At 51.6% G+C, this 22,756-nt stretch overlaps 1 protein-coding gene across 6 annotated transcripts in view; it reads left to right on the top strand.

The window, feature by feature from the left end:
• The window catches only part of P2RY6 (pyrimidinergic receptor P2Y6), a 35,358-nt gene that overhangs the window by 11,080 nt on the left and 1,522 nt on the right, over window positions 1–22,756 (top strand). Inside the window, exons 2-4 of one of the 6 annotated variants that reach the window (XM_081798795.1) lie at window positions 17,970–18,061; window positions 21,090–21,154; window positions 22,110–22,171. Coding sequence is in view for 4 of the 6 variants with exons in the window: in XM_031024961.2 (XP_030880821.1) it covers window positions 18,558–18,915; window positions 21,090–21,154; window positions 22,110–22,171 (485 nt within the window). In the remaining 2 variants the exon portion in view is untranslated. The other 5 variants (XM_081798794.1, XM_031024961.2, XM_081798793.1 and 2 more) reach the window with 5 other exon arrangements.

Genomic DNA, 22,756 nt, shown 5'->3' on the forward strand with positions numbered 1-22,756 from the left:
AGGAGACTTTATTCTTAACTGTTGTGACTCACCTAGGGGGCATGCGCTGGCTGGTTGGCTGGATGAATAAGTGAAGGAAAGAGCAAATGAATGAATCACTCGGTCAGTATTGAGCTGAAAGAGCAGGTGAAGTGAGGATAGCAATGGCTGCCGTTTATTGAGCACCTACTATGTGCCGAGTGCTCCAAAGTGCTTGGATTGAGCTGACGAATGCAGCCAAGCTTCTTGTTATCCCCGTTTTGCAGTTGAGGAGGCTGTGGTTCAGAGAAGTTAGAGTGTGGGACCTGGGATTCGAGTTTGTCCTCCCCGGAGGAGGGATGAGTTGGCAGAGTCTGGCAACTAGTGCTCGCTGTAGCAGAGGCCAAGACAAGACTTTCAGGAAGCTGTGTCTTCAGGGTTCTCCCCAGTGACACTCCACCCCACTCCTCTGGTTCTGGGCCCATTTCCCCATTTGTCTCTGAAATGCATTTCTATTTCAGTCTGGGGTGGGTACTGCTGGCCCAGCTCTAACTCTTCCTCTCTGACTGTTGGCATGTCTGGGAAAGGCCAGAGCCCCAGCCTGGACAAATGCAGGTATCCTCCTGTTCTCCCTGCCCTAGGGCTGGCCTTGTCACTAACAACTCCCATGGGAGGGCAGGCCCGTGCAGCTATGGGTCTGTGGAGATGGCCCAGCCCTGTGCCGGACGCCAGGGACCCAGGAGTGAGTAGATACAACTTTCTGCTTAGCCAACTTGGGAAGAGTGCTGAGGCCTGGGTGGCTTAAGCCTGTAGTAGTGGGGACAGAAGCCTGGCATCCTGACTCCCAGCGCAGCACTTGTCTGGGGGGCCTGGGACAGAGCGAGGGCTGTTCTGTGGCCCCAGGAGTGAGCTGACCTCTGGTGTCTAGGAGACAGATCTCAGCTCAAAGGGATGACATTGTCTCTGGCAAGCCAGGGGGTTGAGAACCAGCCATTGAGGTCAGCGAAGTTTCCTGAGCACCTCCTATTAAGGGGCAGAGGTGGGGGGGAACACTCTGGATGAGGAAAAGAAATGAGATGTTGAAATCTGAGCTGGGTTTTTGAACCTAGGCACCAGCATTTGCTGGCTGTGTGATCTTAGACAAGTTATCTAACTTCTTGAAATTTCAGTTTCCCCACCTATAAAATGGGATGATAGAGCATACCTGACCAATTCACAGAGTGGTAAATAAGATCAGGCACATAGCATTACTGTAGGTCCTTAGGAAGTTTTAATTCACTTCCTTCCTCACCGTGGAGAGCCCTTCATCTGAGGGAGGAGATAGTCTTTTAGGCAGCAGCTAGTCTGATGGTTGAGGCGAGAGACAGAACTTGTAAGATGTTAGGATGAACCCTACAGATTCGCCAACCTTTGACATCACGGGGCACAGTTTCATTTCTCATGTCCCAAAGGGGAAACAGAGACTTGGAGAGACTGATGTGTGAGGCAGCCTGAAATGCCTCTGTTGTAAAAAGTTGCTAGAATAAAGCAGATACTGGGTCAAAATCCGACAGCCCCCATCCTGGGTTTCCTGACCAAGCTGGAAACCTTCCTGTCAGAGTCCCAGGCCTAGTGAGATTCATGGAGGACTTACTTTGTGCCAGTCCTACTCCACAGCTGTATCATAGATGTATCTTTACAGTAACAACAACAACCATGAAAGTCAAATACCGGAACCTGCTTAATAAGTGGGCAACCTGAGGCTCAGAGTGTTGCATAACTCATTCAAGGTCATACAGCTAATAGAAGCAGAGGGAGAGCCCTGCGAAAGTCTAGCCCTGAAACCCATGACTCTCCTACTCCATGGGGTACTCATTCCGTAAAAGATGTCAGGCCTCAGATCAGAAATACATAAAATAAAATGGTAAAATGTGAATGACAACATAAAAAAGGAGTAATTAGGAAAATATAAATCAAAATCACAACATAATACCACCTTACACCCATTTGGGTGGCTATAATGGAAAAGACAGATAGTAGCAAGTGTAGGGGAGGATGTAGGGAAATTCGAACCCTCATACATTGCTGCTGGGAATGTGAAGTGGTACGGCCACTTTGGAAAACAGTTTGGCAATTTCTCAAAAACTTAAATGTAGAGTTACTGTAGGATCCAGCAATTCCTCTCTTGGGCATATACCCAAGAAAATTGGAAACATGTATCCATGCAAAAACTTACGTACAAATGTTCATAGCTGTGTTATCCGTAATAGCCAAAAAGCGGAAACAACCCACATGTTCATCAACTGATGAATGGGTAAACAAAACATGGTGTATCTCTCCGATGGAATATTATTCACCTGTAAAAAGGAAATTCTGATCCATGCTACAACATGTATGAATCTTAAAGACATTATGCTCAGTGAAATAAGACAGAAACAAAATGGCACGTATATGGTTCCCTTTACATGAAGTCTCCAGAATCAGCAAATCCGTAAACACCGAAAGTAGGTAACTAATTTCCACAGGATGGAGGGAGAGAGAAATGAGAAGTGCAAACGGGTACAAGATTTCTTTTGTGGTAAGGAAAACAGTCTGAAATTAGGTAGTGGGGATGGTTGCACAATCTTGCGAATATACTAAAAGCCAGTGAATTGTACATTTTGAAAGTGTGAATTTTATGGTAGGTGAATTACATATTGATTATTCAGAAAACAGAAGCAGGAACATACAAGTGACACAGAAGGTTGAGGCTAATGTGGACGCTAAGGCAGAAGCACAGGGAAATTCGACTGTGAGCTTCCTAGCAGCTGGAACAAAAAGGGAAATGGAGCCTCCCCGAGGAGGAAAGTGCCAGCTTCGTAGGAAAACCAGCTCTCCCAGGGCTTCACTCTAGAGCAAGATTCCTCCAAGCCTGAGTCGGCTGACTATCATAATAAATTGTTAAAAACACAAATTCCCTCCATCTCCCACCTGAGATTCTGATGCAAGTAGCTTCGAGAACTGTGAAGGGCCTGTGATGTTACCACACATCCAAGCTGACAGGTTAACCTACTGCATTTTAACGGATGCTGGCAGAAGACCTGACTCCTGGTTGCAGGTGGAGAACTTTGTTCCTCAGCAACAGAAGCAGGGAGAATGTCAGGATTAGCACTGGCTCGTCAAGCCCCAGGTCCCACAAGGGCAATAGAACACAAGGCCAAGTAACACCTGCACACGTGGAGGGTTGCATTCCAGGAAAGGAACCTGGATCTGAGGCAACTGAAATCTTTCACCGTGGGCAGTCAGCCTGCCTGACCTTTGCCCCAGAGGAAGGCATCACCAAATGTGTAGGGTTTTTCCCTCTTGACGCCAGCCAGTTCTGACACCAACTCTGAGGGGGTAGCACAGACCTCATAGGTGAAGGGTTCAGTCCCACAGGACAAGACTGCCACCCCTCCATTCAGTTGCCAGTCACAAGTCCTGGACCTCTCATGCTTCTGACTGACTGGATGTAACTCAGGAGTTCCTACAACGTCCTTCTCAGGTTTGATAATTTGCTAGAATGGCTCACAGAACTCAAGAAAGCACTTTATTGGACTATTACCAGATTATTATTATTATTATTTTAAGATTTTATTTAGAGAGAGAGAGCACAAGCAGGGGGAGGGGCAGAGGGAGAGGGAGAAGCAGACTCCCCACTGAGCAGGGACCCTGATGTGGGACTCAATCCCAAGACCCTAGGATCATGACCAGAGCCGAAGGCAGACGTTTAACCGACTGAGACACCCAGGCTCAGATTGTTATGAAGCATACAACTCAGGAACAGCCAAATGGAAGAGATTCATAGGGTAAGGTATGAGGGAAGGGGCAGAATCTTCCCAGCACTCTGATGTGTTCACCAACCTCAAAGCTCTCCAAATCCTGCCAGTTTGGGTTTTTTATGGAGGCAGCATTACATAGGCATGATTGCTTAAATCACTGGCCATTGGCAACTGACCCAATCTCCAGCCCTTTTCCTTTCCCAGGAGATTAGGGAGCAGGGCTGAAAGTTCTAAGTTTCTAATCAAGGTTTGTTCTTTCTGGCAATCAGCCCCCATCCTGAAATGATTCAGGGGCCTGCCAAGAGTCAACTCGATAGAACAAAAGATGCTCCTATTATTCAGGAAATTCCAAGGAATTTAGGAGCTCTATGTCAGGAATCAGGGACAAAGACCAAAAAAAAAAAAAAATATATATATATATATATATATATTTATTCTAGAGAAAGCATGCACGAGCGGGGGTAGGGGCAGAGGGAAAGAGAGAATCTCAAGCAGACTCCCCACTGAGCACGGAGCCTGATGCAGGGCTTGATCTCACGACCAATCCTGAGATTATGACCTGAGCCGAAACCAAGAGTCGGCTGTTTAATCAACTGAGCCACCCAGGCGCCCCCCAAAAATATATTTCTTACACCACATGTATAAGTTACCATTTTAACCCTTTTTGAACACACAGTTCAATGCCATTAAGTACATTGTTGTGTAATCAAAATCGCCGTCCATCTCCAGAACTTTTTTGTCATCCCAAATTGAAACACTGTACCCACTAAATAATAACTCCCCATTTCTCTCTCCCCCAGCCCCAGGTAACTAGTGTTCTTCTTTCCATCTCTATGAATTTGACTGTTTTAGGTACCTTATATAGACGGAATCATATAGTATTTGTCCTTTGTGTCTGGTTCAGTTCACTTAGCATAATGTTTTCAAGGTTCATCAATACTATAACATATGTCAGAATTTCCTTACTTTTTAAGGCTGAATAGTGTTCTGTTGTATGTATAGATGACTGTTTGTTTATCCATTCCACTGCTGATGGACCTTTAGGTTGTTTCTACCTTTTGGCTTCTGTGGATAATGCTGCTGTGAACGTTGGTGTATACATATCTGTTTGAGTCTGTTTAAAAATAAGTTTCAATTATTTTTACCTAGAGGTGAAACTGCTGGATCCTATGGCCGTTCTATGGGTTGTTTTTTGTTTGTTTGTTTTTGAGGAACTGCCATACTGTTTCTCACAGCAGCCTCACCATTTTGCTTTCCCACCAGCACTGCACAAGGACCATGTCCTCACCAGTACTTGCTATTTCCTCGTTTTTTGAAAGTAACCCTCCTAATAATGAGTGTGAGGTGGTATCTCATTATGGTTTTGACTTGAATCTCCCCAATGATGAGTGATGTTCAGCATCTTTTCCTGTGCTTATGGGCCATCTGTGTGTCTTCCTAGGAGAAATGTCTATTCAAGTCTTCTGCCATTTTTTGAATTGGGTTATTTGGGTTTTTTTGTTATTGAGTTGTGGGAGTTCTTTGTGTAGTTTGGATATTCATCTTTTTTTCAGATACATGATTGGCAAATCTCTCCCATTCTGTGAGTTGCCTTTTCACTCTGTTGGTAATGTCCTTTGATGCACAAAAGTTTTAAATTTTGATGAAATCCAATTTATCTGTTTTTTCTTTTGTTGCCTGTACTTTTGGTGTCCTATTGGTTGGGGCTGCTTTGATCGCCAGTGACAAATGTAACTGGTTTAGGCAAGAAAGGTATAATACGTTAATGTACAGGAAAAGTCGAAGGTAGACCTAGATCAGGCGTGGCTAAATCTAGCAGTTACAATGATACCATCACCACTCTTTTTGTATTCTTTCTCCTAACTTTCTACTTGCTTCCTAAGTTCCCCTGCAAGTTCTTTCTAGAAGCACCAGGCTTCCATGGCCCTCACAACTAATAATCCTAGAGGAAAAGGGAGAGAAACTTTCATACTGGTTCCACCAAAATTTCTGGAACAAACTTTGATTGGTTTCCCCTAAACCAGTCATTGGTAAGGGGTCTGTATGGATGCCCTAACTGGTCAGCTCTGGGTCAGGTGCCCACTTCGAATGCACAAGATTACCATGCAGTGGGGGAGGGAGCTCCCCACAGCAAGAAATGCTTGACAGGCGAACATTCCTCCCCAGAAGAGCTCTGGGAAAGGGCATCCCTCACCTCAGACTTCCCATGGGGAGCCCTGGGAGAAGTAGAAGGAATCCTTTTAGTTGCTCCCTGAAGACTTCCTTCCCTGGAGGGAGCCCCGTGACTCGTGGGAGGGTGAGCCCCAGACAAGCTGGGTCCCAGGCAGATTGGGCAGAGAATGGAGGGGCTGGATTTCCCTGGCACCTGAGAACCTCCCTACTCCAGCCCTAATGCATTGTAGGAGCTTAGAATGTGTGCCTCTGGAGCCAGCCTGCCTGGGGTCCTAGCCCAGTAGCCATTCTTTCCACTTGTGCTACCTTGGGTAAGTCAGCTAACAGCCCCACTTGAGGGATTAAATGGAGATAATACCAGTCTTCTCTCACAGGGCCACTATGAGGATTGAGTGGAGTATGGTACATCTGGCACACAGTAAGGGTTCAATAACTGTATCATTAGTAGTGTTCGTTTCGCCTCTTCTCCAGCCACACTTGCTGGTACACGGGCAGCTCCTGCCATGTTCAGCACCCTTCAACATGCCCCATCTAGCCTCAGCCCTTGCTGTTCCCTCTGCCAGAAATGCCGTTGCCTCCATATACACTTGGCCATTTCGTTGCTGCCTCTTGCACGGAGCCTTCCCTGCCTGCAGAACCATCTCTTCCCCCTGCCTGGGCTCCTGCAGGAGTCTGGAGCATGGATGCCTGCCTCAGATTATGGGTCTTCAGGTTTCTCATCTACACTGAGCGCCTGAGGGCAGGACATGGATCTCCTCTGTCATTGAGCTTGTAGCGGGAGTCGGCCAGTGGCATATGTGAAGAGAGGGTGATCCAGGGGCGGTGGAAAGAGTACTGAGTGAGGAGCAAAGGTCCCAGGAACTGAAAGTAGCTCTGGGCCCTGCATCTTGCGTGTGAGGGACAGGGGTGAGTGCTAAGAACAAAGATGTCAGCAGGGCCTTGATTTGCCTTTATCCCCAGGCCCTGGGGAACCATAAAATGCTTAGGCAGGGGCGTGATGGAAGTCAGAGTTTTGCTGAGCAAAGATCCCTCTGGCTGCAAAAAGAAGATGGACCTGCTGGGGAGATGGACGACAGAGCATTGGGTGGATGTGGTCTAGGCTGAGTCAGGGACCACAGGATGAGATAAGGGGACAGTTTGACAGATGTGAGGCTTGGTGATTGATTTCAAGTGGGAAGTGGCAATGGGCATGCCCTGCCCCCACTGGCCTCTGTGGGTGAGGCTGGAGGCTGGCAGGCACCTGGCGCTAACCACTTTAAACAGTCAGTAACCATATCCCCCATGCAGTCCCACATGCTCCCCCCAGCCTATCCCCGTCCCTGGGTGGGGTCCAAGTCAAGCAGAAGCCCAGACACTGAGGAGGCTTGGTCACTGTCTGTAAGCTCCAAGGAGCAGAGCCAGGCCTCTTCACCCACCCAACCCCGGGAGAGCTGGTGGGGCTGAGGACAAGGGCATGGCCTGGCTGAGCTGTGCTGATGAGATCATCCGACTCCCTTGGGCAGGGAGGGACCTGGCCCAGAGAAGGCACCAGCCTGGGCCCACAGTTCCCTGGAGCAGATACCACATGGTTTCTTCCTGTTTGGTCCTCCTCAGCTGCGCCTTGCCGAAACACAGGCTGGTATGGAAGGGGGGGTGCCCCCCAGGGAACAGTGCTGGGCACAAGGGCCGGCCAGGGCCAGAGGCTTGTGCTGTAGGGGCTCCACCCCTCACCGGCTGAGTCTCCTCAAGAATCATGAATCCAGCTGCCCACTGGCAGGGCCGGGACTAGGACCCAGGTATTCCATCTCCCACACCTGACACCCACCTCAAGGCCCAGAGAGCCGTGTTTATCAAAGGAGCTGAATGCCTCTCTTCTCTGGGCCTCAATCTCCTCAGCTGCAGAATGGGTGTGAAATGCAAGAGAGAACTCAGGAAGCTCTAAGGGCTCCCCTCCCCAGGTGGAGAGGAGAGGAGAGGAGAGGAGAGGGCCTACATGGGCCTGGCAGTTGGAGCAAGCTATCCTTCTGGACTCTTCATCTACCCAGGAGAGGAGAGTCAGATTGGAACAGCAGCCTTGAGAACAGGGTACAGGGGCAGAAGCCCACCCCTCCATGGTCTCACCTGAGGGCTGTAGGCCATCCTCTTGCCTGCTCTGGGCCGTGGATTCCTGGCTGTGACCTGAGGGCTGGACCAGGCATCTCTGAGAACCTGCCCCCCTTCCAATCTGTCTTTTTAGCACTCTGGCTGTCAGGGCTTGTGAAGGGGTGTATAGAAGAGGGCTGTGAGCCTGGCATTCAAGGTCCCTGATTTGGCCCTACTATGCCAGCCCTGGAGCCAGGACCCCACTTGGTGCCCTACTGTCTCTGACCTGGACTCTCACCATATTCAATCCCACCCTCCATCCAGCAGCGTAAGAGACCTCCTGATCTCAAAATTGATCACACCTCTAGCCTGCTTTACACACAGCCGAGGGCTCCTTGGTTGGCACCCACAATACAGAGGCCAAATTTGTAGCCTGGCATTCGAGGCCTGTGGGGACCTGGCTCAGATGATCTCTCAGCCTCGCCTCCTGCAAACACAAACACTTGCAGTTACCCTGTGCCCTCATATCTCCAGCAGGCCTCTCTGCCAGAAACACCTCCCCTTTTCTGTCTACATTCCACCACAGAATCGCCTCCTCCAGGGATCCTTCCTTGATACCCCAGGCAAGGATATGGGCCTCCTCTGTCTTCCTGTGACAGATGAAGACCCCTTCATCTGTCTTTTCCACCAGCTGGGGCTCCTCAAGGACTGGGATCAGAGCCCAGTGAAGTCTCTAAGCATTGTAAGGCTTCCTACAAATACATGTCAAAAGAGTGAATGAATGAATGAATGAATGGGTAAATAAGCAAAGGCGATAAGTGAGGCCATTTCTCAGCTGGGCTGTGATGAAATTACGAATGGTAATAGAAGCCTCATGGAGTGAATACCTACTTGCTCTAGATACAGGCTAGGTGTTCCAGATCCATTACTTCATTCGAGCCCCAACACTGCCATGAGGTGGGTATGATTATCTCTATTTTCCTGAAGGACCTGAGGCTCAGAGAGGTAAAACCACTGCTTGTGAGCTGTGGAGCCAGGACAGGGTCCAGGCCTGAGAGGAGCCAAGCTCTGCAGGGGGAACAGCGATGTGTGGCAGAGGGGTGCAGGTGGCAGAGGGGTGCAGGTGCCAGGAATGGGCGGTTGGATCTAACTGACCTTGGGTGGAGGATAGAATGGGGGGGTGTATGGGACCACATGGAAGAAACCCCATTAACGGGGTTTGAAGAACTCTGGGTTTTCCAGGGAGCTCTGAGCAGAGACCTGTTCTGGAATGAATCCTCATATTTCCTATGACTGGGGTGATGCTGGGGGGTAGCTTGGGGGAACTTTTGCCCCCCACCCTCACCTGTTCCATGATCAACAGCCCTTACTATTTTGCGATGTTTTCTCAAGCCCATGTCATGAGCAATATCACGGTGTCTGTCCCCTCATCTAGCCCCTCCAGAATCCCCAGCTGCCTCCTAAACAGACGTTCAGGAGGTACCACTGCACAGCCTGAGCCCCACTTCAAATTCCCAGAAGAGTCCAGGCCCATTCCTGGAAGTCACAGAGACAGCTTCCCGCCCCCCCCGCCCCCCCCCCCAACCAGTACCATCCTAAGCACTGGCCATGTAGTAGTGAATAAAACATAAAAAACTCTGCCCTGGTGGAGTTTATGTTCTAGTGGGAGGAAACAGGCAGTAAGCAAACAAATGAACCCAAGTGACCTCACAGTGGCCTGTTTTTTCCCATGTCAAGATCACCTCTGAGATTTTCTCGGGATGGAGCTCAGATTGTCACTGGTTCCCAGGGTCCCATCTCGCCAGCCTCACCTAGAAAGACAGGGTGCCCATCCCTCTTCCCTGAGCTGGCCCAAAGGCTCCCTGTGTGAGGTGTCCTGGGCAGATTGTAGAGGTGTGAGAAATGAGGGCAGAGAGGGAGGATGGGAGGCAGAGGACTCAAGGACAAGCTGGACTGTGAAGGAAGAAGCACAGCTGGTGGCATGAGAGGATGGGGTGTGTTGTGGGCTGAGGGGAAGGATTGGGCAGAGGGCGGGATCAGCACTGCAGGAGGCCGCCTGGGGCCTAGGAGGAATGAGAGACCCCGAACAGATTCAAGTTTATTTAGATGGCCAGGAAGGTTGAAGGAGGCCCTTCTGAAATGGCACTCTTTGCTCTGAAGGAGGAATCGAAGGCTGTTGGGGTTGAGGGTAGGGCTGACAAGAAAAATGGGGCAAAGGCTCTTGGAAGAGATGGGAGAGGGACTGTTCCAGGACAGTCAGAAATTTGGGGACTCGGCCAAGTGGGGTGGTGACCCAGTCGGTGGGGCCTCAGGGCTCTCTGCTGAGTCACATCCTCTAGCCACAACTCCACAGTGCAGGACCAAGCAGTCTGTTGGTGCTGGGAACGAGGGATCCACACGACTGGCTGTGTTCACAGGAACCCCAGGTCCTGAGGTAGAGCTCCAGGCTGGCAAGAGAAGGGAGTGCGGCCAGGAAGATGCTGGCCCAGGGTGCTGGAGGCCTCCACATCAGAGGCCCTGGTGCAGAGGGAGAGATGGTGTAGAGGTTGGGAGACTCTGGGAGGACAGCAGGATGGAACAGGGCCAGTGTCAGGGGAGGGGTGCCAGGGAAGACCTCAGACAGGGCAGGAGGGAGAAGCAGGCAGCCCAGGGCCACCAGGCCATGTCCTCTTTACCCTTTTCAGCTGGGACTATTCACAGCCTGAATCTCTCACATACACAGCCAGAGAGAGAAGACCCACGGTGGCTTTGAAGTCTCTATCAGCCCCTGATACAGCCAGTAAACCTACTGTAAGTATAAACTGTAGTTTGCAATACAAGCATAATATCACACATAGCCCCCTTTGCCCCCAGTCACATTTCTGCCCCTAAGTCCTTTCTGTGTAGACATTCTTGAGTCACGCCCAGAAATTCATTCATCCATCCGTCCATCCATCCATCCCACAAATATTTATTGAGTATCTTCTCTGTGTCAGGTACCATCCTAAGCACTGGCCATGTAGTAGTGAATAAAACATAAAAAACTCTGCCCTGGTGGAGTTTATGTTCTGGTGGGAGGAAACAGACAGTAAGCAAACAAATGAACAGAATCGTATGTTAAAATATGATAAATGCTATGGAGAAAAATATAGTGGAGAAGGGGAGTAGGAAGTGCGCATGTCTAAGGTGGGAAGTTGCCATTTTAGCTAGTGTGTTGGGGGAAGGCCTCATGGAGAATGTATCGTTTGAGGGGCCACCTGAAGGAGGTGACGTCTGCCCAGTGGTCCTCGTACCCGCGCCACACGCAGCAACACACTCTGCGGCAGGAACTGCCTGTGTCACTGCTGATCCCTTGAGTCAGGAGGTTGCCCTGCCTTTGACTTCCTCCTCCCAGGTCACCCCTCAGATGCCTACACAGCATGGCTCCTCCCACACCAGGTTGGCCACAAATGGGACCCCAGTCCTACATGCCTGATGTTTGAGGGTGAGGATTTGGGGTTTGGTGGAAGGCACTCTGGCCAATTGGAAGACCACCAACTGATGGGTGGCCTTGGCAAGATACTAAGCTTTGGGGGATTGCTCAGGTTTATCCTCTCAAAATGGTAAGAAGGAGACCATGCCCCCTTTACAAGCCCCAAGCAAAGGTTTTGTCTTCAGATTTGGAAATGGTCATGGCTCCCTGGCCTCATGTCTGGTTTATGAGCTCTACCATGAGGTTTCCTGGGCCTGGACAAGAGCACTGGATTTAGCCTGTTGGAATGAAGACCGGCTGATGAATCGTGGGACACTCTCTGCAGGGTGTCCTGGGACTTGGGGGCAGCCGAGCTCTGTAACCCCAGAAGCAGGCCAGACTGGGGAGGGGAAACAGTGGCTAGGGGCAGAGATCAGGGCTTTGTGTGATGAAGCACATCTCCCAGAGAGCTTTCTCCTGGTGGCATGTAGCGGCCTGGGAGAGATGGAGTGAGTTCCCTGTCATGGGAAGTATGCAAATAGAGGCCAGACAAGTCCTGTCAAAGAGGCTTCAGGGAGCCTCCTTCTCTGAAGGGCTGGGGAGAGCTCTGGGTCAAATTCTCTTAAGGCCCCTCTGGCCCTGAGAGTCCAGAACTCAGAGCCCTGTCATAGACCCCTAGGCTCTGGGGCCCAGTTGGGTCTCCTCTCTCTGCCAGGTGGACTTAGGTGCTGGGGATGGTCAGAGCAGGAGCAAGGCAAGGGAGCTGCCTTTCATGGGAGGTAAGAGGTTCTCTGACACTTCCCCCACACCCAGACCTTACCTGTGAGAGCTGTGGACAAAGCTGCCTACCTTTGGGACCTTAGGGTCTGTGTCTGAAATGGGCAGGATGACAATCCACAGTGAACACTCAGGCAGTGGTGGCGGTCTGCCCTTCCTGAGAGCTGGAGTCGAGGGGACCCAGGTAGGGGCAGAGGTGCTACTCCTGCAGTCATTACCTTCATTCCCCCTGACAAGTCTTCCCTGTCATCAACCAGACAAAGATTTTTTTTCTTTTAATCGAGCCAGCACCAAGGACAGAGCCCTGTGGCTCATTTTTACAGACTAGGCTCACTCCTTCAACATTTCCCAGTGCCACTCGGGAGCTGGAGCCTGTACTAGTCTTTGGGACCCCAAAGGCAAAGCAGACTTTGTCCCCAATTCCTAACCAAGTTAGAGAAGGGAGGGAGTCTGGCTGACATTGACTCTCAGGCTGGTCTTTTCTGCCCGGACTCTTGGCCCCCAGTTCTGTGTCCTATCTCAGGCCACTGTGTTCCTGAGTGGCAGGGTGGCATGGTAGGTTTACAGTGCACCTTGGGCAAGTTCCTAATCTTTCTGGCCTCAGTTTTCACATACAGAGGAATGTTGCCTCTCTTCCTGAGCACAGACTTTATCAACATTCAGTTCTGTGTCCTAGTCCCGGCTTGCCATGACTCACTGTGTCACCTTAGGCAAGCCACCAGCTTTCTCTAAGCCTGTTTCTTCGTCTGCAAATGGGGATAAGACACTCCACCACGCAGGGCTGTAGTAAAAGCAAATGAGATCTTGCAGCAAAAGCACTTAGCTCGGTGGCCAAGAAACTACACAGCTACCGTGAAGTAGCTCAGGAAAGTGAGGCTTGGGGAGGTGCAGTGAACTTCTCAGGGTCCCACAGCAGGTGCGTGATAAATCCAGGACTAGAAGCTGGATTTCCAGCTTTCCAGGCTCCTGCCCAGGAGCTACTGAGATGACACAGTGGTTACTCTGGTTGCTGCTGGAAGAGGGGCTCCCCTCAGGGGAAATGAATTGGGGGGCCTCCCTCACAGCCCCATCGGGATCAGGCCTGACCTGAGAGTCCCTCAGTCCCCATCAGCCCCTCTGCTGGTGGCCTCCAGGTACATGGCTAGTTCCAGCCTCCCCTGAAGGGATGTTAGGGTTCCAGGGATGACCCTGTGAACATGTGATGTGGAAGAGGAGAGGAGACATGGAGGGAGCAGGTGCAGGTCTATAGGCAGGACTCCTGATTTTAAATTACAGAATCCTTGGGCGCCTGGGTGGCTCAGTTGGTTGGGCGACTGCCTTCGGCTCGGGTCATGATCCTGGAGTCCTGGGATCGAGTCCCGCATCGGACTCCCTGCTCAGCGGGGAGCCTGCTTCTCCCTCTGACCCTCCCCCCTCTCATGTGCTCTCTCTCATTCTCGCTCTCTCAAATGAATAAATAAATCTTTAAAAAAATAAAATAAATTACAGAATCCTAGGTCAAATGGACTGCAGCAACAAGGGAATTTTTCAGCTCATGCCATCAGAAAGTCCAGTGGAAGATAAAGCTTTAGGCGTAAGTGGAACCAGGCACTCAGTGGTATTCTTGCAAACCTATATATTCTCATTTCTCAACTCTGCCATCCCTTGGCTTTATTTTGCACAGTTTCCTTCCTGGTGTTAGTATCAACAATGCATAGGACAATAGCTGGTATATAGTTCACCTGGCTCTAGAAGCTCCAGGCTCACTTCCAACCAGCTTTGCAAACCCCATGGAAAACCTGCCTCCTCCCCAGTGTTCCAGCAAAATCTCCAAAATGGACTCTGAGGCACCCCGCGAAGGTCACCCATCCACCCCTGAGCCAGTTACAGGGCCTGAGGAGCCCACTGTTCTTTCATGGACAGGCCGAGGTCACAGGGCCACCACTCCCAGATTGTCAAGACTTGAGGAGGGGAAGGAGGGGATCCCCTCAAGGAAAAACAGGAGACAGGCCATCATCGTGAGAGGCAGTCTGGGAATTGGGTGGAAGGAACTGCGGAGGAGAACAGCGACTGCCTGCGGGACAGGCCAGATAGCTGGACCTGGGCCCTCCCTTCCCCAGAGAACTGGAGCCTGGTTATCTGGGAGGATGGGTGGGTCCTGAAGTCACCAAAAGAGGCTGTCAGCCAACTAGACTTCTTGCAGGTCAACAGCAGGTTCTTGCATGAAGGGGAATCCAAGCGGCGTACCTCTTCAGCGGGGGGAGGGGGGAGTAAAAAAATTCAAAAACGGGGTCCAGGCAAGAAACAGAGACCCTCTCATGAGGGACCACTGCTCCAGCGAAAAGGAAGGTGCTGGGATCTTCCAGAGCCCTGGGCAGGACGTGCGGCAGCCCATGGGCATGGACTTGGAAAGCCGGCACCATGGACTCTCCTTCTGTCAGGGGCTGCCCCATCCCTGGGACATTCCGGGCCCCTGTTCTCTCCCCCACAATCCCCCAGCCCTGAGGCTGCCCTGGGCCTTCTCAGCCCTGTGCCCACCTGGGGCCACCATGGTCACTGACCTCTTCACTCACCTTCCTAAGAGAGAACCTCTTGCTAACTTTGCCAAGCCTCAGCTTCCTCATCTGTAAAGCAGAGGTGGAAACTGTGAAGAGTAAATGAGGTGGGGCATTTTGCACAGTGATGACGTGAGGTCAGCGCCCAATAAGAACATTTGCCCAGCTTTTGGTGGGGATTCCATGAGCTCGGCTGACGGGCCTGGTGCACAGCCAGGGTGCAGGAGATGCAGGCTCTCTCTGTGCTCAGCCTGTAGGGGCCAGAGAGAAATGGAAGGAAGCAGCCTCAACTCCCAAATTCCCCAAAGCTACAGCTTCTCCTTCCTTGCACTCAAAATGGCTTTCAGTTCCAGCTTTAATTCCTGTTGAGTAGGAGGTAAGAAGGGGAAGTCGAAAAAGAGAAGAGAAATCAAGTTTTCTGCTCGCCCCCCCCACCGCCCCGTGCCCGTCTCCTACCAGATTTGCCTGCTTTCACAGCTGGCCTGATACCATGGAGGGGGGGAACCCCAAATTTCTCCAGGAGTCGTGGGTGTGGCCCCCTGCCCACTGTCCTCTCAGCGCCCAGGGGCATTGGCGTCCGGAACCTGGCCTCGGGCTGGCTTGAGGTGGGTTCCAGGGGCACTCCTGCCCCAGGCTGGCTGCTTCTGGGTCGGGACTGGGTTGGTGACTGTAACAGAGGGCATAATAACCCTAGAAGCAGGCGCCATGACCTGTTTATCATGTGGAGACCCAGGTTCAGAGAGAGTAGGTGGCTTACCCCGGTCACTCAGTAAGTTGGTGATGGATCCCAGTCTGTCTGACTCGCCAGGGGAAGGAAGCTGAGTCTTGATCCCTGTCATCCTGTGCCCTTGATGCTAAGCTCACAAGCCAGAGGCCAAGCAAGGGGGTTTCCAGGCCGTATTTCCCAGCAGGCAGGCCGGCCAAGTTTAGGAGGCCTCTTCCCACATCCAGCCTGGTCTGGGCTGGTTCCTGGCTGGCTGGCAGACAGTGACTCAGGCTTCCAGCTCCTGCCTCTGGCCTCCTCATCCCTTCCAGATAGGAGGGCCTGGGAGCAGGGATGGGGAAGGAGCTATGGAGTCATCTAAAGGGGATCCTGAGGCCATAGGATCCAAGCAGCCCAAGGAGCTTCAACCCTTGCCAGTTTTTCCTTACGTCTATCCTGAAATGCATCTGCTGTGGGCACAAACCAATCCCACGTGTTGCCTGAACTGTAAAAAGGAAACTGGCAGAGGTTGTCCCTTCTATGGAGTGAGGGACTTCTGTGTTTCTGCCACGGGTGTACCCGGAACGGAGATGGGTGGTGGATGCCTGGTGCTGGGGCAACACTCCCGGGGCCTCTACCTCAGATGGACAGGGCTCACCACTGGCCCTGTCCCCCTGCCAATGTCCCCAGTGGCTCCTGTGAGCCACATGGACCAGGTGAGGCTCTGAGAACAGGGCTTGAGCTGATATGGGAATAAATAGCAGAAAGGCTGGGGAGTGGGTCAGGAGGAACTAAGGCTGGGAGCCCAGGGCTGAGGTTGCTCAGTGCCAGCCCCAGAGGGGAGGCCTTGGCGATACGCAGACCTGCCGCACAGCCCCCACCCCAGGGCAGCCAGCAAAAGGCTTGAGACTGGCCATCCCAGGCAGTCTGCTGGCACCATCTCATGGCCAGAGGCCCTCAGTGCAGGAAAGACAATCCTCTGGGAATTTCCCGCCTTGAACTTCTAAGCATGGATTTCAGGGAAACCATGGATAAGGAATTTGTATTGAAATGTGCCCTGGCTGGGACACCTTGGGAAACTCGCTGACCTTTCCTGAGTCTTACTTTCTTCATCTGTAGAATGGAGAGAACACTCTCGTCCCCCACCTGCCCGGAACTGCAGAGAAAACCCCCGGCAGAGGGGAGGCTGTTAAGAAATGACACTGGGTGCAGGGGACCCAGAAATTAGCGTGGACTGCCGTGGGCGGAGGGAGTCCAAAGTGGGGGCATTCAGGCTGGGCCTGGAATGGATTCATTCAGTTAACAAGAGTGTATTGCGTCCATACCATATGCCAGGACGCCTCCCCTACACGGTCTCATTTATGTCCTACAACCTCCTAGATGGCAGGTACCACTAGTCATTCTCATTTGAGAATGAGACGTGAGAACTACAGGAAGGATAAGCAGGAATTATTCGGAGAAAGTGGGGGGAAAGCATCCCAGGCAGAGGAAACAGCACACACAGTGGCCTGGGGCCCAGAAAGGCTGGTGGGGAAGGGCTGAAGCTGGACTCCGGAGCCCTGGCAGGCCTGGGAGCAGGGCCAGCCCCCTCAAGCCGTGTTCTGAAGGTTTTCAACGGACCAACCCCCTCAGGCCTCCCACCAGGCCCCTTTTCACACGACACATCCCACGCTACGCTGTTCTTCATTTCTCACATAGGGGTCAGCTCCTTCCCCACCCGTGTACTTCTTGCCTAAGATGCCCTCTTCTCTCTTCATTCACCCAAGCCCCCCTGGCCCTTTAAGGCCCAGCAACAGACATGTCTTCTCCAGGAGCCATTCCGGGTCACTTGTCCTAGGTGTACCCATAACCCCCAAGATCTGAGCTCTCTCATCTGGGCCCCACCCAGATAGCAAGAACTCAGACTCAAGCCCTGGCCTGAGGCTGACACCTCCAGGAAGCCCTCAGAGCTGCTACCATTCTTGGGACAGACACCGTGATAGGGGTGACCACTGGAGGTTGTCCTGGGAACCCAGCAAAGGACTGGTTGCTGGGCTGACAGCCGGGTCTCCTTGCCCTCCGGGGCTCCAGCAGCACTAAAATCAGAACAGGAGGCCACACGTGCAACAGGCACAAGCAAGCCCTTAGCACAGACCTGAATAAACGGTAGGTACTCAATCCTTGCACAACTGACCAAGTGTTTCCCAGCAGTTAAAACCTGAATTTTCTCAGTTGGACCCAAAGTTTTGGCCCCAACTCAGTTCCCCAATCTCCTTGCCTGTAAAATGGGTTTGGGTGGGAGCTCAGTGCTTACACCTTCCAGGGTAAAAAGGGTCCTGCCTCACTCTGGCAGGTCATCCTCACAACATGCTGGTGGCCAGTATGACCACCTTCTACTAAGGGGGCTCAGAGAGGGGAAGGGGCTTGTGAGTAGGGGCCACACCGTGAGTCAGGGCCAAAGTAGAACAAGAACCTGGACCTCAAATGCCCAGGGCAGTGTTCTTTCCCTGTGCGACCCTGTCCCCCGCCTCCCCTACTTACCTTAGCTGCTCCCAATCAAAGCCTACCTCCTCCAGGTCACCCCCCTCAAATGCTGCCTCTACTACAGGAGCTCGCCTCCTCGGGAAAAGGAGAAGCCACCTCACTTCCTCTGGCCATCCTAACAGCTGTGAGTCTTGGTTTGGGAGTGAGGAGGGGTGGGAAAAGGGCTTGGCACCGGCAGGGAGACTCTCACTCAGGTGAGTTTTCAGGGGCATCACCTCTATCCCCACAACCCATACCCATCACTCCCAGTAGCTCCAGACCTGCCATGTGGAAGGAGACAGTGAGTGCTAAATGGAGGTATGTGGGAGGATCTGAGGACATAGAGTAGGTGTTCAGTAAATGGTTTTGGAGAAAAGGAAGAGAGGGAAGGTGGGAAGGAGAAGGTGACCAAGTAACTGAGTGCTTAAGTGGATTGCCAGGCGGAGGGATGGACATGTCAGTGAATGAGCTAGTGAACGAATGGAGAAAGGGATGGTTGGGGGAGTGAGTGACTGGAAGGTCGCTCTGGGTGTTACAGCTAAAGGGGGAGCCGAAAGCTCTTTAATCACCAACGTGCCCATTTGACAGATGAGAAGACTGAAAGAGGGCTGAGGAGAAAAGAAGCTGCTGGGTCTGTGGGAATGGCTTTTGACCAGCAGCCTCTGGTTCTCCCCCCCACCTCTCTACCCCCCTCATCACCGTCTTTCCTCTGCTGGGGTGGGGAGGGTTCCAGGAAGGAGACATTTTCTCCGCCTCTTTGCTCCTCTAGGCCCCAGTTTCCGCCAGGCCTTGGTGTTGGGGATGGTAGGGAGGGGGTGGCCCCCGCAGGGGCTATTTCAGTCAGAGACAGCCCTGCCAGGAAACAGAGGAAGCCACCCGCCCCATCGGAGGTGTTGCAGCCTGGGCTGCGGGCAGGAGAGTGGAGAGCCTCACGTCTGGCCTTCCCTTGCGCTAACGCACTTGAGGCCACCAAGGTGCTTCGGGGACAGGAGGCTGCCTGTGAGTATTGGTGCGTCTTGGCACTGTGGGCCAGTATGAGGTGGGCATGGGTGCTGGACACAAGGAACTGTGACTTTGGGCAGGACCTAAAGGAGGTCGCAGTGTTGGGGGGTGGGGGCAGATAAAGGGACTCCACCCAGCTGGAGGACCAGAGAGGAAGAAGCAAGATTGGATCTGGAGCTGGATGGACACTTAGTGTTTTGACAGACAGACAGGGGATGAATGGCACTTCGTGTGGAGGGAACTGCAAAGATGGGGAGGCCGGAGAGGAAGTCTAGATCTCTGGCTTTGAATGGTCGTGTGGCAGCGTTGGTGTCTCAGGAATGGTGTGGCAGGACAGGAGGGGGCGGAGGGGCGCAACCAGGGGTGCCTTGGATGAGGCTGGAGGGCTCGGCAGGGAGCTTGAACGTCAGGAGCTGGAGCTTCTCCTCAAAGGGCCGAAGGATGCAGGGAAGGATGTCGTCAGAGCCACTTGCTAGAAAGCCCCCCACCATAGTCAGAGTGGCCGGAGCCCAGGAAGACATTGGGGCCTGAGCTGGCCCAGGGCTCAGGGCCCAAGAAAGAGTGACAGCCGCGAGAGCTCGAGGAGCCAGTGCCAGCCACGGAGGCAGGGACCAAGGGAGCCCTCCCTCAGGACCAGCCCCTGCCCCGCCTTGGGCCTCAGAAGGCAGAGTGTATTAGGGAGCCAGGGGGACAGCCAGGCCTGCCTTTCTCCTCGCGTAGCCTCTGCCTCCTTCCAAGAGGACTAGTCTTACCAGGGAGTGGAGAGCAGAAAATATCTGGAGCCTCCAATCACCTGAGGCAGACAGCTCTCTCTTGGGGTGGTATCTGAGGACAACGGGCCTCCCAAAAGAGTTCGGAAAAACAGCACTGTTCCTTCTACCCGCTTCTTCCTCCTCACCATGACCATCTGCCCTAGCAGGCTGCTCTCCTCTCAAGCCCTGCCTGTTCTACCTTCCTCCCCACCCGAGGACACCCCTCTCCACCCAGGGATTTCTTTCTCAACCCCCACACCCTCCCTGGGTCATGCTCCATCCTTCATCCTCCTCTGAAAAGTCTTTTCTATCCTGTGGCTCACACTGGTCTCCCTCTTCAGACTAGCATATGTATATGTATAATTTTTATATCTCTATCTACACCTGCATCTATATACTGTGCCTGCATGCATCCAGCAGGCAGTAAGTATGCATTTAAATGCCTGGCAGGTGAAAACAGCAGAATGGGGGTGCCTGGGTGGCTCAGTTGTTAGGGGTCTGCCTTCGGCTCAGGTCATGATCCTAGGGTCCTGGGATGGAGCCCTGCGTCGGGCTCCCCGCTCAGCGGGAAGCCTGCTTCTCCCTCTCCCACTTCCCCTGCTTTTGTTCCCTCTCTCCCTGTGTCTCTCTCTGTCAAAAAGTGAATAAAATCTCAAAAAAAAAAAAGAAAAGAAAAGAAAGGAAAACAAGAGAATGAATGCATACATAAAAGAAAGGTCCAGACAAATAAATGAAGAGATGAGTAAATGAACTTTCTCTGCCTGTACTAATCTTGACTTCCTGGCTACAATGAGGGCCTGCCCAAAGCTTCTGCCTCTGACTTCCCTCCATGCCTAACTGACTAGCTGAGCACCCAGCACTCCTAGCACATGGGCTGAAGCCCCACAAAGGGTTTTTCATAATTAAAGGTAATATGGCATGTGGGATACAGACTAGAGATCCAAACCTCATTTTGCAGGTGCCCAGAATCTGGGAAAAATATTTTCACCAGAATCAAATTTAAAATTGGAAGAAATTAATTTGGGTAGTTATGTTTTGCTCTAACATAACTTTGAAAAATCTCATACCTTGACTTAGCAGGGTATATTCACATTAAGAACAGCTAACACTTGCCCTGTGCCAGGCACTGATCTTCATAACAACCCTATGAAGCAGGTACGATGTGATCCCATTTTATAGATGGGGAAACCAAGGCACAGAAGTCTAATAATGAGCCTAAGGCCCCACAGTTCACATGTAGCAGAGCTGGGATTTGAACCTGGGCATCTGAACCAGAGCCCATATACTTGGCCTCAACCCTCTATCCTGTTCTGTGTGCATTTGAAGGACTTCATGTTTTTTTCTTCACTTCAGTTTTTCCCATCTATTAACAGGGAGGGGGGTGATCAGACTCACTATCTCAAAGGCTTGGTCTTACAGGTCCATTGGATTTAAGTTGTGAATTCTCTCTGGACACCAGTAAATGTGGACATGCCAGTTGGGAAGTAGGTATCAAGAAGTCAGACTTAACTTCACCAGGGAACCCCCTAAGACACTTGTGCTCCTGACTCCCCCAAAACCTGAGGGAAGAGTGGAGGGATGAAATGTAGGATACAACAGCATAGCATGGCATTTATTAGGCACCTACTGTATACCAGGCTTATGACACGTTTTACCGATAAGAACACAGACCCAGAAAAGGCGAGTGACATGCCTTGGGTTGAACAACACAGAAGCAGGGGTGCCAGGATTTGAATGAGGCTTGCCTCGCTCTGAAGTTGGGCTTTAACCTCTACATTCCATGTCCATGGGCTACACTAAGTTGCATCCTCTCAGTCAGGTGATTGGGTTCTGGTCCTGGCTCTGTTTCTAACTCACTGAGTAAGACTGAGCCACCACAGACTCTCGCTGTGCTGTATTTTCCTCTCTATAAAAAGCAAGCAATATGGGCATCTGGGTGGCTCAGTTGGTTAAGCGACTGCCTTCAGCTCAGGCCATGATCCTGGAGTCCCAGGATCGAGTCCCGCATCGGGCTCCCTGCTCAGCAGGGAGTCTGCTTCTCCCTCTGACCCTCCCCCTCTCATGCTCTCTCTCTGTCTCATTCTTTCTCTCTCAAATAAATAAATAAAATCTTTAAACAAAACAAAACAAAAGCAAGCAGTAGGGGCACGTGGCTACCTCAGTCCGTGGAGTGCATGACTCTTGGTCTTGGGGGGGGGCGGCTGTGAGTTCGGACCCCACCTGGGGTGTAGAGATTACTTAAAAATAAAATCTTAAAAAAAAAAAAAAGCCGTAGATTTGGCTGGTCCTCAGCCATTTGCCTTCAGGAACGCTGTTCTCACTCTAGCCACCAGGGGGTGCTGTGGCCCAGCAGCTAGGCCAGACAGGCATTTGTAGCCTCAAGTCAAGCAGAAGGATGCTTAGGGAACTCCTGAATCACTTTCTCCCCCCATTTTACAGATAAGAAGATTGCAGCCAAAAGAAGGACCATGGTTTTGGAAGGTGGAGTCCAGCCTGAGGAGGTGGGCGCTGTCCTTTGTCAGCTCACAATGTGTGGACGTTCTGTTCATGTTGATTAATTAAGAATTACCAGGGCCTTCTCTGCCCTGGACCCCAGACCGGGCTCTCAGACAAAGAGGGGCATTAGACCTGGCACTTCTCATCAGGAGGTTCCGACCAGTATAGGAGAGAAAGACAGGCAGGCTCACCATGACCATAATCTCCAAACTCCAAAAAGCCCAGGGGAAGCCCTGCATAGCTTAATTTAGTACCTCTAATCTCATGTCATCCTAAGAGATGGGTATATCATTCCCCCATTTTGCAGATAGGAAAATTGAGATGCACAAGTATATCACTGGCCCAAGGTCACATAGCTAGTAGGTAGCACAGGTAGGATTCAAACTAAAGTCTGTCTGGGGTACCTGGCTGGCTTAGAAGGGTGTGTGACTCTTGATCTCGCGGTCATGAGTTTGAGCCCTATGTTGGGTGTAGAGATTACTTAAATAAATAAAACTTAAAAAAAAAAGGTTTAAAACAAAAAAAACTAAAGTCTGTCAATCTCTATTTCCAGAGGAGACATTTGACTAGGGTTTTTGAAGGATGAGTAG

The sequence above is a fragment of the Leptonychotes weddellii genome, chromosome 11, assembly GCF_054177405.1.
Source record: "Leptonychotes weddellii isolate Sample4059 chromosome 11, ASM5417740v2, whole genome shotgun sequence".
NCBI classification, from domain to species: Eukaryota; Metazoa; Chordata; class Mammalia; order Carnivora; family Phocidae; genus Leptonychotes; species Leptonychotes weddellii.